The sequence below is a fragment of the Naegleria fowleri genome (assembly GCF_008403515.1).
Source record: "Naegleria fowleri strain ATCC 30894 chromosome Unknown tig29, whole genome shotgun sequence".
Taxonomy (NCBI): Eukaryota; Heterolobosea; class Eutetramitea; order Acrasida; family Naegleriidae; genus Naegleria; species Naegleria fowleri.
The window spans coordinates 288631-304306 of record NW_025407961.1 but is presented as its reverse complement, the minus strand read 5'-3'; the positions used below and the strand labels follow the sequence as shown (position 1 = coordinate 304306).

At 35.2% G+C, this 15676-nt stretch overlaps 10 protein-coding genes across 10 annotated transcripts in view; 4 read left to right on the top strand and 6 right to left on the bottom strand.

Annotated features, from left to right (window-relative positions):
- Window positions 1–52: 52 nt before the first annotated feature.
- FDP41_002369 (uncharacterized protein) lies at window positions 53–1124 on the bottom strand (the record flags this gene model as incomplete). Its single annotated transcript, XM_044705555.1, has 3 exons — window positions 53–525; window positions 624–864; window positions 1059–1124. 3 exons carry the CDS (start codon window positions 1122–1124, stop codon window positions 53–55), a joined length of 780 nt encoding a protein of 259 aa, XP_044563262.1.
- Window positions 1125–1154: 30 nt separating this feature from the next.
- Window positions 1155–4100, bottom strand: FDP41_002368 (uncharacterized protein; the record flags this gene model as incomplete). The annotated part of the gene is made up of 2 exons (XM_044705554.1): window positions 1155–4032; window positions 4084–4100. The coding sequence occupies 2 exons, from the start codon at window positions 4098–4100 to the stop codon at window positions 1155–1157; spliced, it is 2895 nt and encodes a 964-aa protein (XP_044563261.1).
- A 202-nt stretch (window positions 4101–4302) lies between these two features.
- Window positions 4303–5484, top strand: FDP41_002367 (uncharacterized protein; the record flags this gene model as incomplete). The annotated part of the gene is made up of 5 exons (XM_044705553.1): window positions 4303–4348; window positions 4590–4609; window positions 4668–4800; window positions 4889–4896; window positions 5017–5484. 5 exons carry the CDS (start codon window positions 4303–4305, stop codon window positions 5482–5484), a joined length of 675 nt encoding a protein of 224 aa, XP_044563260.1.
- A 172-nt stretch (window positions 5485–5656) lies between these two features.
- Window positions 5657–7219, bottom strand: FDP41_002366 (uncharacterized protein; the record flags this gene model as incomplete). Its single annotated transcript, XM_044705552.1, has 3 exons — window positions 5657–6294; window positions 6459–6806; window positions 6928–7219. 3 exons carry the CDS (start codon window positions 7217–7219, stop codon window positions 5657–5659), a joined length of 1278 nt encoding a protein of 425 aa, XP_044563259.1.
- A 245-nt stretch (window positions 7220–7464) lies between these two features.
- FDP41_002365 (uncharacterized protein) lies at window positions 7465–8130 on the top strand (the record flags this gene model as incomplete). The annotated part of the gene is made up of 1 exon (XM_044705551.1): window positions 7465–8130. The coding sequence occupies one exon, from the start codon at window positions 7465–7467 to the stop codon at window positions 8128–8130; it is 666 nt and encodes a 221-aa protein (XP_044563258.1).
- Window positions 8131–8173: 43 nt separating this feature from the next.
- Window positions 8174–10066, bottom strand: FDP41_002364 (uncharacterized protein; the record flags this gene model as incomplete). The annotated part of the gene is made up of 3 exons (XM_044705550.1): window positions 8174–9689; window positions 9802–9922; window positions 9994–10066. 3 exons carry the CDS (start codon window positions 10064–10066, stop codon window positions 8174–8176), a joined length of 1710 nt encoding a protein of 569 aa, XP_044563257.1.
- Window positions 10067–10417: 351 nt separating this feature from the next.
- On the bottom strand, window positions 10418–11788 carry FDP41_002363 (uncharacterized protein; the record flags this gene model as incomplete). The annotated part of the gene is made up of 1 exon (XM_044705549.1): window positions 10418–11788. The coding sequence occupies one exon, from the start codon at window positions 11786–11788 to the stop codon at window positions 10418–10420; it is 1371 nt and encodes a 456-aa protein (XP_044563256.1).
- Window positions 11789–12123: 335 nt separating this feature from the next.
- On the bottom strand, window positions 12124–12510 carry FDP41_002362 (uncharacterized protein; the record flags this gene model as incomplete). The annotated part of the gene is made up of 2 exons (XM_044705548.1): window positions 12124–12218; window positions 12279–12510. The coding sequence occupies 2 exons, from the start codon at window positions 12508–12510 to the stop codon at window positions 12124–12126; spliced, it is 327 nt and encodes a 108-aa protein (XP_044563255.1).
- Window positions 12511–12716: 206 nt separating this feature from the next.
- On the top strand, window positions 12717–13295 carry FDP41_002361 (uncharacterized protein; the record flags this gene model as incomplete). The annotated part of the gene is made up of 1 exon (XM_044705547.1): window positions 12717–13295. The coding sequence occupies one exon, from the start codon at window positions 12717–12719 to the stop codon at window positions 13293–13295; it is 579 nt and encodes a 192-aa protein (XP_044563254.1).
- A 219-nt stretch (window positions 13296–13514) lies between these two features.
- The window catches only part of FDP41_002360 (uncharacterized protein), a gene marked incomplete at both ends in the record, with an annotated part of 3350 nt that continues 1188 nt past the window's right edge, over window positions 13515–15676 (top strand). The window contains 4 exons of the mRNA XM_044705546.1: window positions 13515–13751; window positions 13854–14784; window positions 14864–15106; window positions 15271–15427. Of these exons, the coding sequence (XP_044563253.1) occupies window positions 13515–13751; window positions 13854–14784; window positions 14864–15106; window positions 15271–15427 (1568 nt within the window). The remainder of the gene's footprint in view (window positions 13752–13853; window positions 14785–14863; window positions 15107–15270; window positions 15428–15676) is intronic.

Genomic DNA, 15676 nt, shown 5'->3' with positions numbered 1-15676 from the left:
TTATTAATAGAATATCAAATGATCACTTACAATAGAATATTAAATGACTATTTTACAAAATCATGGCCACAAGGACAAGGACAAGGATCAATACCATGAATGCAACAAATGTTTTCAATCCAAATGTTGTCGTGTTTTTTGCGCAATATTCCACCATTTCAAATGTTTGAATTTTCAAATAGTCTCGATCTCTCGAGTTGTCGATCACAAAATTGGATCTTCTTGCTTTTTCTTCGACTGGTAGTTGAGATGAAATTCGTTGTTGTGCTTCTTCTTCTGTGTAATGATTTCTGGCCATGAGCCATTGTAATTGACGTTCAGGAGTTGTTTTAATACAAACAATAGTAGAGACAATATATTGAAATATTTTAGTTTCAAAGAGAAGTGGAAGTTCTACAAAGCAAATGGTTGTTGTTCGAGGTGTCACGAATAAGGATTTTAAAAATTCAATAAATATTCTCTTCATGATTTCTTTAAATATTTCCAAGTGAGTAGCTTCATTGATCATTTTCCTAACTTTGGGATCTATTCAATGATATTATAATTATTATTAATTGAATATATTATAATAGAATATTAAATTTATATCGATGGAATTAATATTAGCAAAACCATATAATTACCTTTAAATACTGCAGCACTTAATTTTGGTCGATCAATGATCATTCCATCTTCCGAAAATATATTGACATGTTCGCCAGTGTGAAGGTCTTTGTAGGTTTCAAAAAATTTCTTCACCTTGTTGTAACAAGGTGATCCTGGTAAATAAATCGTATGTGCAATTTCATCACTATCAATAATTGCAATATTCAGTTGTGAGCTATGAGTGTTCCCATATTCTTTTAAATAATTGGTAAGAGTTGTCTGTAATGGGTGGTGAACAAGGAATTATATTTTGATCATCATGAAAGGATCATCATGGTGTTTAAATGCTTACCTTTCCTTTTCCAATTGTTATTGTTGTTGATCAAGGTGTTAAATAATAAACTGTTACCTACCACATGCAATACTGTTTCCGATCGGATTGTATCATCTAATCATCTCAACAAATTACCTACCCGCCTGTCACACCCACTAACTTCATTTTTTGCACTCACAATAAAGATGAAAACATAAATCTCCATTTTGTGGTTGGTCAATATAAATGCCAAGAATTATTCCAGAATCTTTATTTGGAGGGTTCTGGCAAGAACGAGCCTCAATTCACTTAGAGTATCTATAGATAACTGTTTTGTCATTTCCTGCAAATCCATAAAATGAAATTCCATTTCCTCAAGATGTGACATTACGGCCACTATTTGAGCATATTTCAAAATGCTCAAGTCAATGCTTGTCAAAAGCTCGAGCTTGAGCTCATCATTTGGAATACATGCCAAAGTAGATGGGAGCAAATGAATATTGGCTTCGTTATTTTCTAAAATCTTAAAGAATGATGAGATCCATTGAATTTCTTGCATGTCTATCAAACATCCATACTCCTCTAATCCATAATAAACAATTCGAAGGTTATCTGTTGTTGATATTTCTCTAATCACTGACTCTAGTTTGTCTCTGTCATTCGATTTGTAAATATGATAAATTCCTGTAGCATAATTCTTTTCTGAAATGCACTTTTCACCTAATTTCAAATGTAAATGGCCTACAACAGCTTTTGTAAACGGTGTATCTTTGATGTATCTATAAATTCTGTCAAGTTGGTATTCATTGGAAACAGAAATGTTTAGAAGGATTCTCTTAATGATGTCGTGAATCTCATCTTGAGGTTCAGAGGCGCAATATGATAAATAATCAATAGCTACTTTCCATAAATCATTTTCCAATGAGCTATATTGGGCAATCTCGTTGTAGTATGGTATAATTTCTTTTGTCACAAGCTTACGTAAATATTGACTGTTTAAGAAAGAAAGATTACGTATGAAACTTTCAGAATTGGTCGTAATGTATAATTTTTGGTAGAGAGTGTTGATGTGGAATAAGAAATTGGTAGCATGAGCAATGAACCAGTAATTTTTGAACAAGGATTTGTCATCATTAATATTTGAGAGACCTTCCTGGATGCTTTTGAGAGTTGTATCTAATTCATTTCCAATGACAAGCAAGCAGATAGCCTCGAGAGTAGAGTGAGTGTCTTGATCGTCTTTCATATCCTTTGCATGAACTGCTAAGTCGATTATTTCGTTAATATCAGAAAATCGTTGATATTTGTGTAATATTAACCCTATCATTACTTCAAGCCAATTGATTGATTGTTCAACAATTTTGTCTTCATCTCCAGTGACAATGTCGAAACACTCGCTTAAAAATTGATATTCCCTAGTGGTATCCTTTAATGTTCTCAGCTCTCGCTTCAACTTCAGAGCTTCGATCTTCCAATGTTGAGTTTCGTCCAAATACTCCTCAAACGTTGCAGAAATGGCCTTAAACTTCAGAATATTTGGTTTCTTACTTAATAGTTTAAAAAAGTCCTCATAATGCCTGTACAAGTCTTTCATATTCACTTTCATGTGGTCAAGATCGTCGCTCTTGTAGTCACGAATTGTGTCAATAATTTTTTCTGGCACTTCACCTAAAATGAGTTGTCGATAAATTGCCCTATCTGAGGTATCTTTGTTTGTGAGATAAATATAGCTCTTCAAATACCACTTCACTAGCTTTTGCAAAAGAGAGCCTCTGCTAAATCTATAGAAATAAAAAATTTCAATTGCATTGAAAATATCGTAATACGCTTCAAAGGAACTTATTTTAGAAAGTCCTTCAAATAGTATGGTTTTGAATTGTGTGATTGATTTTTCTAAAGTATTTTTGTCAAGCTTGTCATCGCTATATCTATCTTGTATGAAGAGAAACATTTCACAAGACTCATGCAAAATCTTCCACCATAACTCCTCCTGCTCATACCTACTTGGTTGTTGTGGTTCATATTCAATCTTGTCTATAATGGACTCATCCTCCATGTCGTCGGTATTTGTGAGTGGTGATTTAAAGCTGTTGGACGAGCCGGAAGAGCGAATACTAGAGTGATCATCAAATATTGATTTTGAATTAGTAGGTTTAGCAGATGAAGAGGACGAAGAGACCGACAAATTATCGCCAAACAACTCTTGTGACTCCTTATTGAAAGTGTTTCCACTCTTGATTCCGAAATTGAATGAAAAATTACTTTGGATTGGAGCTGTTTTGTTTAAATCCACAGTGTTTGATTGTTGGGTTGATGGGAAAAATAGAGGTGGTTTGTTGCCAGTATTCTTATTCTGTTGATTATTATTCGCAGATAAATCATGATCCAATACCCGTAAAGAATTGTTGTCTAAAAGATCCTCTTGGTCTTTTCTTGATGGTAAGTTAAATTGTGAGAGCCCGCTAGGTGCTACAAGAGATGGTTTTGCAAATGAAATTGTGTTTGGAGGTTTTTGGGTTCTAACCATCTTGGGTGTTTGTACTTCAGCTATGGAAGGCTCTGGTTGCTTTTCTTCTGTCAATAATTTTGTTGATAACGATGATGGTGTCGATGTTGTTGAGGTTGTTGTTGAAGATGTAGATGTTGGGGCACCAAATGAAAATGGAATTCTTGTTGATGATGCTCCCAATGATGATGATGGTTGAAAGGATGTCTGAAAAGAGGAGGTCGTATTTGTCGATGATGATGAAGGAGTTGGACCAAAAGAAAAAGCAAAGCCTCCTTTCGTTTCTTTAACATCTCTCATTTCATTATTGCCATTATTCGATGAAGGCTTATTTCCTCCAAAGCTAAATCCTAATCCAAATTTGTTTGCAGATGATGAAGAAGAGGATGATGAAGTCTTTTTTCCACTTTCTTCTACATCTCCTCCTTCCTCGGGAGGAGAAATAAAATCATCGGATTCTTCTTTACGCTTTGCAAGCAAGGCACCAAAATCAATCTTTGGTTGCGGAAGAGCATCACCCAATAACAATACGGGAGCGGAATTTTCTTGAGTGTTTGTTGTTGTAGTGGTACTCGTGTTGGTAGGAGTGAAATTGGAAAGAAAGTTGCTAAACTCATGAGCCGATTGGCTTTAGAAATCTTTTTTCGCCATCACACAAAATTCAAGCAAAAATACCTACCCAAACAAGTTGGACATTTTTTTCGAACTGTCCCAAGTTGTCATGCTCTTCAAGTGCGAGCTTTCGGAATAAATAATAGCGTTCAATGAATGTTCTTTGCACTTCTTTCTCAGTTTACATGTCAGGTCGACCGTTGCCACGAGTGGTTGATTGTCCTTTCTCTTGTCAAACACCATTCCGAAATGAAAAGTGAATGTTGAAAACCAAACAGAACAAAAAATGAAAGAAGAGAATTATGACTTGTTCGTGAAGATTTTGTTGGTGGGTATGTATGGAGCTGTTACTTGCTCTCTCAGATGAATGTGTTGATGATGATGATGGTGATTGGTCCAACACGGAATCCACGATTTGATTGTTTTGAAACAATGTTCGGACTGCTTCTGTCTCTATTAATTTTCAATCGTAACGGTTTTTTATGACGACGACGTGATGAATTTATTCTTCGTCCTTTCAAATTCATCAACGTAATTCATTATTATTATATCATCATAAACAACTACAAATAGGCGATTCCGGTGCTGGTAAAGTATGTAATATTACATTGATGATGAAAATCGGATCAAACATTTTTGTTCTCATATTAGACTTGTTTGATTTTACGATACACCGATGATGAATATAATGACACTTATCAAAGCACAATTGGTGTTGATTTTAAAATCAAAACTAAAGTCATGTCAAATTCTAAAGTAGCCAAAATGCAATTGTGGGATACAGGTAAGTATGAATGTTATTGTCATGGACGATCACTTTATTTCTAATTAATTTCTTCCTATATATGAATAATCAACTTGTGTGTACACAGCTGGTCAGGTGAGTATTCTCAGACTCCATACGGAATTAATTTTGTGATTCATTGTACTTGTATCCCTAATGTGGAACATGTCAATGTCGGAATGTATTTCTCATCATGAACATTCTTTATTGAAATAGGAACGTTTCAACAGCATTGTTGTCTCCTATTACAGAGGAGTGAATGGTATTCTTGTTGTTTTTGATTTGACCAATGAAACCAGTTTCCAAAATACCACCAAATGGATTCAACAAATTAAATCCAATGCTCAAGAGAATACTCTTATTGCATTGGTAGGAAATAAGAGTGACATGGTTCATAGAAGAGTGGTTGACCGTAGTCGAGCAGAAGAGTTTGCTAAAAAGTTAAATATTCCATATTTTGAAGCCTCTGCAAAAGATGGAACTGGTGTAAAAGAACCTTTTGACAATATGTTGGATCGCTTATATCAAGCTGGAAATTATGCAGAGAGTGAGTTTAATAGAAGAAAAAATACAGCAGGTTCTAGCTCTGGAACTGTCAATTTGAATGCACCTGTCAGTCATACTGGTGCTAATTCATCAGGGAAGACATCGAACAGTAGTGGTGGTGGTGGATGTGGATGTTAAACTCTCAAGTTTTTTAAAGAGCCATGATGGCATTTTAGAGTATAGTTTACTGCTATGCCCTCTCTTGTACATATTTATATGATAACATAAATTGGTTGCATGATTCATCATGCACTCGAAACTCATTGTTGTCATTGTACTGTAATCGGTATGACCACAATGATCACTGCACTCATTGTTCTTCCTCCAAAAATTCACACACCATCGAATTACTAGCCACATGTAATTTCACACGAGTATTCAGACTTGGTTTTGGAATTTCAATTCTTCTAAAACCTGCATATCCCAATTTGTAATCCAGTGGTCCTACAATATAAATGTCATCACTCATGGTATGAATGATCGTAGCAGAGTGAATGGCCACAATTTTCTTAACTGGAGGATTTCCTAAATCGTTATATTCTGTCAATAATTGAGGTAAAGGATAAATAAAAGGTTTGTTCTTCACCTGCCATTCCAAATCTCCAAATCTCCAAACTTGATCATTTTCAGTAACAATTACAGAAAAATCTCTCTGAGCTGCAATGAATTTCACACCAAGTCCAAATTTCACGCGTTTCACAGCACCTTCCACATTCTCTTGTTTTCCATTTCCTAATTGACCTTTCTCTCCTTGTCCACAAACATAGAGCTCACCATTATTGGTTAAAAACAACATGTGATGATCACCACATGCAACTTGAGTAATTATTTTGTCTTTTAATAAACTCTTAATGAGAGTGGGAGTATCCAATCTCTGAAAAGGTTGTTCAGATTCGTCCTTAATAGGAAATCTTAATTCTTTACCATATCCACACACAAGAACCTTGCCTTTACATTGTGGTTGAGATGGGAATTGACACCACAGCAACAGGAAGACATTGTTCAATGAGATTGGTGGAATAGTAGTAGTAGTAGTGGTCGTCATCGTTGTGATGGATGGTGATGTCCATATCATATTCATTGAAATAATAAATGATTATCAAATCTCTTACCTTCTTCGGTGAGAAATGCAGTAATATTCTCACTAAATGCAATGGATTTAATTTTAGGAAATTCAATTTCTTCAATGTGTCCTTTTGTGATTTGATGAGCAACTTTCAATTTCATTGGATCCACAGTTGTCGTTTCTCCAAGTCCTAATTTAGCTAATTTGGAGTTACTAAATGCATAGACAGATCTTTCAGTTTTTGTAACAAACAATGCACTCTCTTTGATGCAATGAATTTCATCCACAAAGTCATCCAATGTGTTATGAATGGTTTTAAAATCTCTCCATGTATTATTCATAAAAACAGAGTTGAGTTCACTTGATTTTCCAGCACAATAAATTTTAAATTTCTCTGTGTGACATTCATGTGACACCAATTAATAAATATATATATACAAGATTGGTCAAAGGTTTTAAAAATCATACATTCATTGAGACAGAGACAAAATGTGTGTCATAATCACGTACCATACCTGTAACAATAATCACTAAACTGTCAGAATGACCAAATGCCATTACTTTTTTCGATCCATCTTTTCCTCCAATCATGAATTGAATCGGAATCCAATCATCTCTATATTCCATTTTTCGCATCACATCATTCAACTTGACCGTTGGAATTAAAAAGGTGTGATTTCCAATGAACATGAATTTGCAATCATTTGTATTGACACCAATTGGAATATCAATGTGATTTGGTGATTGACTTGGAGGAAGGACGTTTTGAACTTCAAGGTTCGACAGTTTCGATTTTTTGAGACCCATTTTTTAATGTTGTTAGTTAACAGGAGAAGATCGTCATCATCAAAGAGAGAGAAATTATTGAAAAAATAAATCGCCTTTCAAGACACTTTCAATACAACCCTCACCCCTACCACCACCACTCTCATTCCGATTTTAAAAACTATTCAAGATTGGAATTATTGTAAATAGTGGTCTATGATATTCACCTCAAGATAATTTGTTCATCATCATTCATTTCCAGCAATTATTACTTTCATTGAATTCAAATGATCGGAGCGTTTTTTGTTTATATTTCTAACTTACTTTGTGTTCTTCTGGGACTGGTGTATCCTCTCATTGCATCATACAATACTGCTAGGCAATTCATTCAAAAACAAGAGGAATATGACATTGTAATTAAATTTCAAAAATTGCAAGAAAAGAAGAGGAAAGAAGGCTTGCCTAGTAGCTCATTTGCAGTCGGTTTCAATACCCCAGAAAGACAAGAACAATTATGGAAAGAAGAACAACTCGAAATTCTTGAAGGCCATCATAAGAAATGGCTTGCTTATTGGATGATCTATACAGCAATCTACGTGTTTGAATTTCTGTTTGAAGACTTTTTCTACAACCGTATTCCATTCTATTACATACTCAAATTAGTATTTTTATTCTTTGTGATAACAACCAAGGGACTTTGTGTGTGGTTCTACGATAACTGTGTGTATCGATTAATGAAATGGGAAAACTTGGAGCAAGACATAGATAAGGTTCTGGGATTTGCAAGAACAAAATTGTACAGTCATGTGTTCAAATACTTTGAGGGAGGAAAAGATGTTGGTTTGAGTTTGTGGGCAAGTGCTCAAGCAAATGTTTTACCTTTTGCTCTGTCTTTGGTGTCTGGAGGAGGCTCTTCGACCCAAAACACCAACAATGAAAACGTCACACAATAAAAGTATTGAAAGCTCATTGTTTCCTATTGCAATAATAACCAAATTAATATTTTCTCTTCTTCGTTTTTCTTTCTAGTTCATGTTGTTCTTTGAGAAATTCAAATGCTCTCTTACTGTCTTCTTCATCGGGACGATAAAACGCTGGCAAAGGGAGGCTACTGCAGTTCAGGTTAAACAGACCCTTCTCAACACAAGGTTTGATCAAGGCAGGAAAGTGATCAAGCATGTCTTCCAAAACATCGTTAAAGTCACGAGGGTAACATTTCTTTTCCTTAATTTCTTGCATAAAACCAATCAGATTGTCCATATTCACAGGATAAAAAGTCGACACAGACAAACGAATGATACCTTTCAAGAGAGTGTTGACTTGCTCATGCAAGTGAGGTTGAATGATGAGCTTGTTAAAATCAGGTAATTTTCGAAAGTGATATTTCTCAAATAGATTCCACAACCTCGGCTCGTTTTGATGCAAGAAAATGGCATATTGAAGAAAATCATATCCATCAAATGGGATATCGAATAGATGTAGTCCATTACTCAACATGAATTCCACATTGTTTAACATGGTGTCAATATTGATAGTCTCTAATTGAGGTGGTAGAACAACCTGTTGTGTTGTGGTTGATGGTGCAGTTGTCGTGTGAAAGGGCAAAACGGAATTATTTCTTCTCTTATGAATTTTACCTCCACATAACTGAACACGCAACTCACGATCTGCAAATGAATTACTAAATATTCCAAATAAATTCATATATTCCTGAAGAGCACTCTCATATTTCTGAAATTTTTGTTCAATAAGAGAATATGAACAAGTACAAACGATGGGAATGGCAATCACATGGTCAGGAATTGACTCAACCATATCTTGAATGTCTTGCTTCGATGTTGCCCACCATTTAAGCATGGATGTCTGATTTGCTTTCTTATCAGCGCTAAGGACATGTCCTTTTTTTGTTAATATTTCTAATTCTTCAGTTGTCAACTTTGCTTCGTGAATAATTTCAGGAATAGGAATGAGGTCATGATAGAAAAAACGTAAGGATTTGCACTTTGATTTTTTGTTAAACCAATGATAAACCTCATGATATTGTAATTCATTAGAATTGAATATAAGCAAGCTTTTAAGATTAATTAATTTGCTTGCCAAAAAGGACATGACACTTCTCTCAAATGTGCATCCAACAAATGAAATGTGTTCAATTGTTTCAAACACATTCATTTCAGTAAATTTAAAATTCAATCGATTGTCCTTATTTTTTTCCATCACACTTGGTTTTCTTGTGTCGAACATGAGATCATTCATCAAAGATTTTGTAATCTCCACGTCTGAGAAATAGACACTTTTAGCATGAACGAAAAGATTACTCAGTAGTACTCTCAATTGTTTGTGAATGATCGTCATGCTAGCTCTGTCCGACTGTGAATTGGTAAACTTTGGAATATAATTAGATGTAGAGGATCGTGGACGAATTTCAGGAGGCTGAGCACTGAATTGAAGCAAACTCGCTTCTTTTTTTACTCCTGCGGTTTCAATCAAATAGAAAAAATGTTTGGTGAATCTATGATTGATTGCATCATATATGGTGGTGAGTGGTCGTATGTATGTAGGGGTTTTTCATTAAGTCTGTGATCACAGACTGTCTTTCATTGACATTAGTGAGATAGACTTACCGAAAGTATGGAATTGTAGCACAAAATTGTCGGACTCCTTTCAAGAAGGACGTGTCCACCATTTGCAATGGTAAGTAGTCTTCCATGTTCATGAAAGAACAAATAACTTGAACAATATCTGCTATAATTATTTTCAATATCGACAATAGGAGCATGAGGCGGCGACATGCTGAGCCTAGGATGATGACCTACCATCAAAATAAGCGGAATTAGCAGAAGGAACTGCTTGAGGATTTCTCTTTTTAGTTTTTTTCAATCGAGGCATTTTTTTGGTCGAACTCGACGTTTCGAAATGGACAACCGGAGATGAGTACTAATCGTGATAGCCAATCAACATCAACAACAACTTGTAAGCACGATTTTAATGCAACTCTGAAAAAAATTATTTGTTCTGGTTCATTGAGTGAATAACCTTCTTTAGTGGCATCTCACTCTCTGCTTTTTATACCGTTCTACTTCAATCTCATAGGGTGGATTGTATCAAGCAAGAAAGATTATGAATCAGATTAACAGGCTGTGGCATCGAAAAAATACACCCGTGGCAAATAAATAATTATTATTTCACGGGAGAAAAAACCATTTTGTCCTCCTAATTTATTGTGTTCTCTAGGTCTCATCAATACCATACAACATTAATATCCACAAAGGGATTGCCCAAATTTTGTGTTTGCATAAAGAGTTTTCTTCTCATTGCATCATCCTTTTTGACTGGTTTGATCAACACAAATGAACAAGAACGACAACAAATGATCTGCATTTCCAAAGATTTTCCTCTCAAAAGTCGAAATTGATCGTCTTCTGAAAGCATTTCAGCAATACTTGTTCTATTAAGGTTTGAATGATCAATATGAATGGATACTTGATTAAATATGAGAGCATCACAAGTGTCTGAAAGAATACCAATGGCTCGAGATCCTCTTGCATGAAGAGTTTCAAATGGTCCAGAGTTGTTGTTTTTGCTTTCAGGAGAGAAATTAGGTATTGTCCATTTCACATCTTTGGAAGTGTCAAGCGAAAGGATATTCGAACAATTATAAATATTGTTTTCTTCTGTCATGTACACACAACCTGTTTCTAATTGAAATGCTTTTCTAATAGGAATTGATAATTTGATTTCTTTTCCAAGTACAAATGCTGATAAATCTTCACAAAGTACAATTAATGATCCACTACAAAGAGCCAATGAAATTGCTCCGGGTAATATCGTTTCATTTTTCACAGGTGTATATTTTAAACAACCATATGTTTTTTCGTTTGAATTTGGATTTGGAAATCCTGTAAATACTCCACAACGATAGACTTTCTTCTTGGAAGGATTCGATCGTGAGACAGTGAGTGAAGCCACTGAACATCCAGCACAATGAACACAAAGAACTCGCTCATCATGTGGTGGAAAAAGCATGATTTGATCATGTTCATCAGTACAATAGACCTTTCCGAGTGGTCTTGAACTACCATGACTGTCTACTCCTTGACTGCAACATCGATCATTATTCCATCCTGCTGAGTACATTTGAAAATCTCGAGAATCTTCTGAGAAGTGTTCTTTAACTAATGCATAGGTAAAATTTGCACCACAATAAATGTCTTGAATATGATGTAAAGCACATTTCACTAATGGATCACGATTTCCAATTCCATTTCCAAATCTATTGTTGTGAATCGTAGAGGTCAAACATTGATTGTATTCATCCCAACCATATCCATAAGCATCACCATTATTGAGCAGCAAAAACATGTGATTATCTCCTCCGGCGATCTTGGAAATTCCAATCCGATTAATTTCATCAAATATTTCTTTAGAATAAAATTTAAAGTGTCGGAACTGTGAGTGATCGTCTCGAGTTTTGTTGGGATCTTTGTCGGCTTGGATACTTCCTTCATAACCACTGTAAACCCAAGAGGACCAATTGGATGACATGAGCAAATAAGTGCCATTGCCCGAGAGAGATGTGTCAAAGGAGGAGGAGTGAGAGCTCTTCATCATTTTTTGGCCCATCTTCTCTTGACCAGGCATTGCATATTCAATCCTGATTTTTATCGAAAATCGTATTTTTTTGTTTCCAGGACGAGGTGGTATTTTGCAGTTCAAGCCTTAGACTTCGTCCTCTCTGTGGTGTTGAGTTTTCAAATGATAATGAATAATTTTATAACCTCCTCCTTTATGCCAAGTATTGGATCATAACAGACGTTGCTGTTTTCTTCATTGACATGTTGGGTAAAGTTCATCCTTCTTTTTCTGCAGGTCTTTTAAGTCACATGCTCGACACAATTCAATTTTTCGATAAACATCATCATCATCATTCTGATCTGTTGGAATGCCTACTTTCTGTATTTAGCTTTTTGCATTTGAATAAAATTTTGTTTTTCTTGATCTTGTTGTCTCTTTTTGCATAACTCTTTATAATTATTCAAATCTACCAAATAGTCAACATTACTGATTAGTAATAACATTTTTGAAAGGTTATTACACTTACCCACTGGAGTATATAAATGCTCTGGGGTATTTGTGCCATATTCATCACTCAATGAAAATTCTTTCATAATCTTGTTTAAAATTTCTGGATTGTGAAACTGTCGTTGAGATTTTAAATTCTCTAGTAAATTAACAGTCTTAGCCTTTTCTAAAAAGTTTTTAATTTTAATTTGAAGAGGATCCACAAACAAAGCGTCTTCCGAAGACGAGGATGCTGCCTTCTTTTCACTCATTTTTTGGTGTGGGGTGTTTCTTTTGTTGAATGATTATTGTTTTGCTTGAGCCAACGTTATGGACATAAAGAGATGAAATGATTTTTCAATGATGCGTTAAATTTTGAATGATTGTATTCATGCAACAACAATACCAATTCAACAAGTTTCATTCATCATCATCACGAAGAATAATTCCATCATCATCACAGCTATTGTTCAAAAAAATGACAAACAGACGAGACCTCATCTTTAAATTGGCCAAAGGCTTCTACAATAGAAACAAAAATTGCTTTCGGATTGCAAGAAATAGAGTAGAACATGGCCTTGAACATGCCTATCGTGGAAGAAAGGAAAAGAAGAGAACACTTGGTAGTATTTGGATACAAAATATCAAAGCAGCCACTGAAATTCATGGCGTTAAATATTCTCAGTTTATGTATGGTTTGGCTATGAGCGGAGCACAAATTAATCGTAAAATGCTTGCAGAGTTAGCCCAAACAGAACCTCTCACTTTCCGTTCCATTGTAGCATTGTCAGTACAGGCCCGTAAAGATTTCGCCTCCGAGCTTGGTAAAAAGAAAGCAGAAGAGACTAGACTTCCATTTGAAATTGATTTCCCAGCTGAAGCCGACATTTCGTATCAAGGAAATTCTGAATTAAATCGTTTAACGCAGCACTTGTCTAGAGTCTTCTCAGATCTGTCAGCCAAAGAATATGACGAAGATAGAATTTATCAAGAAAAACTCGAAAAAGAAATTAAGGATAAGAAAATCAAGGTCACAGGAGAGCCAATTATTGTATAGAGCCCTCAATGTCGTCTATCAATGCTCACTTTTTGGATTAAACTTGAAGAAACATTATTTAGTATTTATTGGACCTCAATGTCACTTTTTTTCACAAAGTTTCTGGTGCTAAGAAGCCAAGTCCGAACAAGAACAGCATGTGATTTCTCTTTGGCTTCGCTCTTGGCACCAATATGCAATCATTTTCTCGCAGTGCGATCCGTGCGTTCAGAGCAAAAAATGGCTGAACTCAAAACGCTTCTTTCCATGTCCAGCTCTCTCACGGACAGTTATTGGACCATCATGTTTGCCCTTTTGATTGTTCTAATCACAGCCATTTACTTTAAACTCATGCCGAAGAAACCACCCAAGAGTCCTCCAATGGTTGGCCGATACATTCCATTCATTGGAGTTGCAAAGAGGTTCGGAATTGAGCCTATCAAATTGTTGGAGGAGTGTAAAGAGAAGTATGGAGAGGTGAGTCATCTCGGTCGTGTTATTATCATTATTGGAATGATCATTGACGAATATTTCATTTGCATTTTAAAAACGTATCGCTTGATGATATCATCACTCTAGATCTTTACGCTTAATATTGCTGGAAAATGTTTTACCTTTCTCACCAATCCAGAATTATTTCAATACTTTTTCAACCCAGCAAAAGGAAATTCATGTCGTGTCAAGACAAAAAAGACAGTCACAGAAGAATCAAAACATGCCATTTCCTTTGATCATGCGGTTTTAGAATTTATTAGCCGAGTATTTGGAATTCCAGTGAACGATTTCATGTCTCAACACATCACCATGGTGAATACTATGAGAGCTAAATTAAGCCCAACCACCACTCTTCCTTTCTATACCAAAGAGATTGCAAGCAATTTATTAGATGTGTTTGATAAGGGTACTCTTACCACAAACGATCAAGCAATTTCTAATTCCCAAAATGTCAGAGGTTTTACTTGGAACGAAAATGGTACAGATGACTTGTTTAAGGCAATTGTTGAGACTTTATTTTGGAGTACAGTGAAATCTCTGTATGAGAAAGATGCCTTTCTCACTGATGAATTTGATGCTTGCAAAGCTTTCCAAATATTGGATGAACAATTCGAAATTAGAGCAAGTGGAATGGTACCTGAATCTCTTATGACTACTTTTTCAAAGGCAAAACAATTTCTATTGAGAAATATTTCAGATATTGCATCGAAATTAGATGCAATAAAACCAGAAGATCAAAAACGCATGTTTCAATCATTGAGTGATGCTCTAAAAGACAATGTTGAAGATCAGAAAACAATTTTACACTTTGGTTTGGCCATGTTGTGGGCATCTCAAGCCAATAGTTTACCATCTTCATTATGGACAATTTGCTTTGTTGTGTCTAATCCAGAAATTTATTCAAAGCTCCAACAAGAAGTTGATGATGTCTTTACAAATCACATTAAGAATCCACGTGATTTATCTTTTGAAAATTTACACTTGTTTCCATATGTGAAAGCATGCGTCTATGAAGGTAAGTTTGATGAAGAAATATGTACTTCAATGATCCTATTCAACAAAATGAATTGTTCCAACAAACACAATTCAACCAGCAATTAGAATAATACCTCCTGGAATGCTCATTAGAAAGGTCATGCAACCTATTAAAATCCCTAACTATGATTACATCATTCCAGAGGGACACAATCTCTGTATTTCTCCTTTCATTGCCCACTTTGATGAAAAGTATTACCATGAGCCACAAAAATACAATCCAGAGCGATGGCTTCAAAGTGGTGAAGATAGTCTAAATGACAGAAGCAAGCAATTTATTGCATGGGGAAGAGGTCCACATGGTAAGTGATTTGCGCTTTTGTTGATGAGCAATGATTTGTGGAAATTTTTCATAATTTTTTAAATTCTTTATCCACGAATTTCATACGATTGATTTTTATTTACGTTTGTGAAATGTCATTGGTGATTGAATTTTATATAATTGGTTGATCCATGACTTGATCAGAATGTCCTGGAAAAGCATTTAGTGTTGTGGAATTGATCTCTTTTATTGCTCTCTTTTTCTACAAGTTTAGAAATATTAAACTTAATGGACCCATGCCATCACCTGCTTTGCACCGTCTGATTGGAGTCCCTCATCCAAGTTCCAAAGTGTCCATCTCGTACGAAAAGAGGAAATAAAAGAATTGATAATACCAAAAATAATACTAACTAATGAATAATTGGAAATGAATATTTTTGTGACACCTGTCCTTGTTGAACTATACCACGATGCCATCTCATGTTGTTGAGTATTATGACATCTCTAGTAGAGATGGTGCGCAACAATTAGAGAACAACTCTTGAATAGTATCATCCTTTCGACTTTAAAAGATGACACCAAAGCTGATACCCTTTTTCGTCTTGTCGTT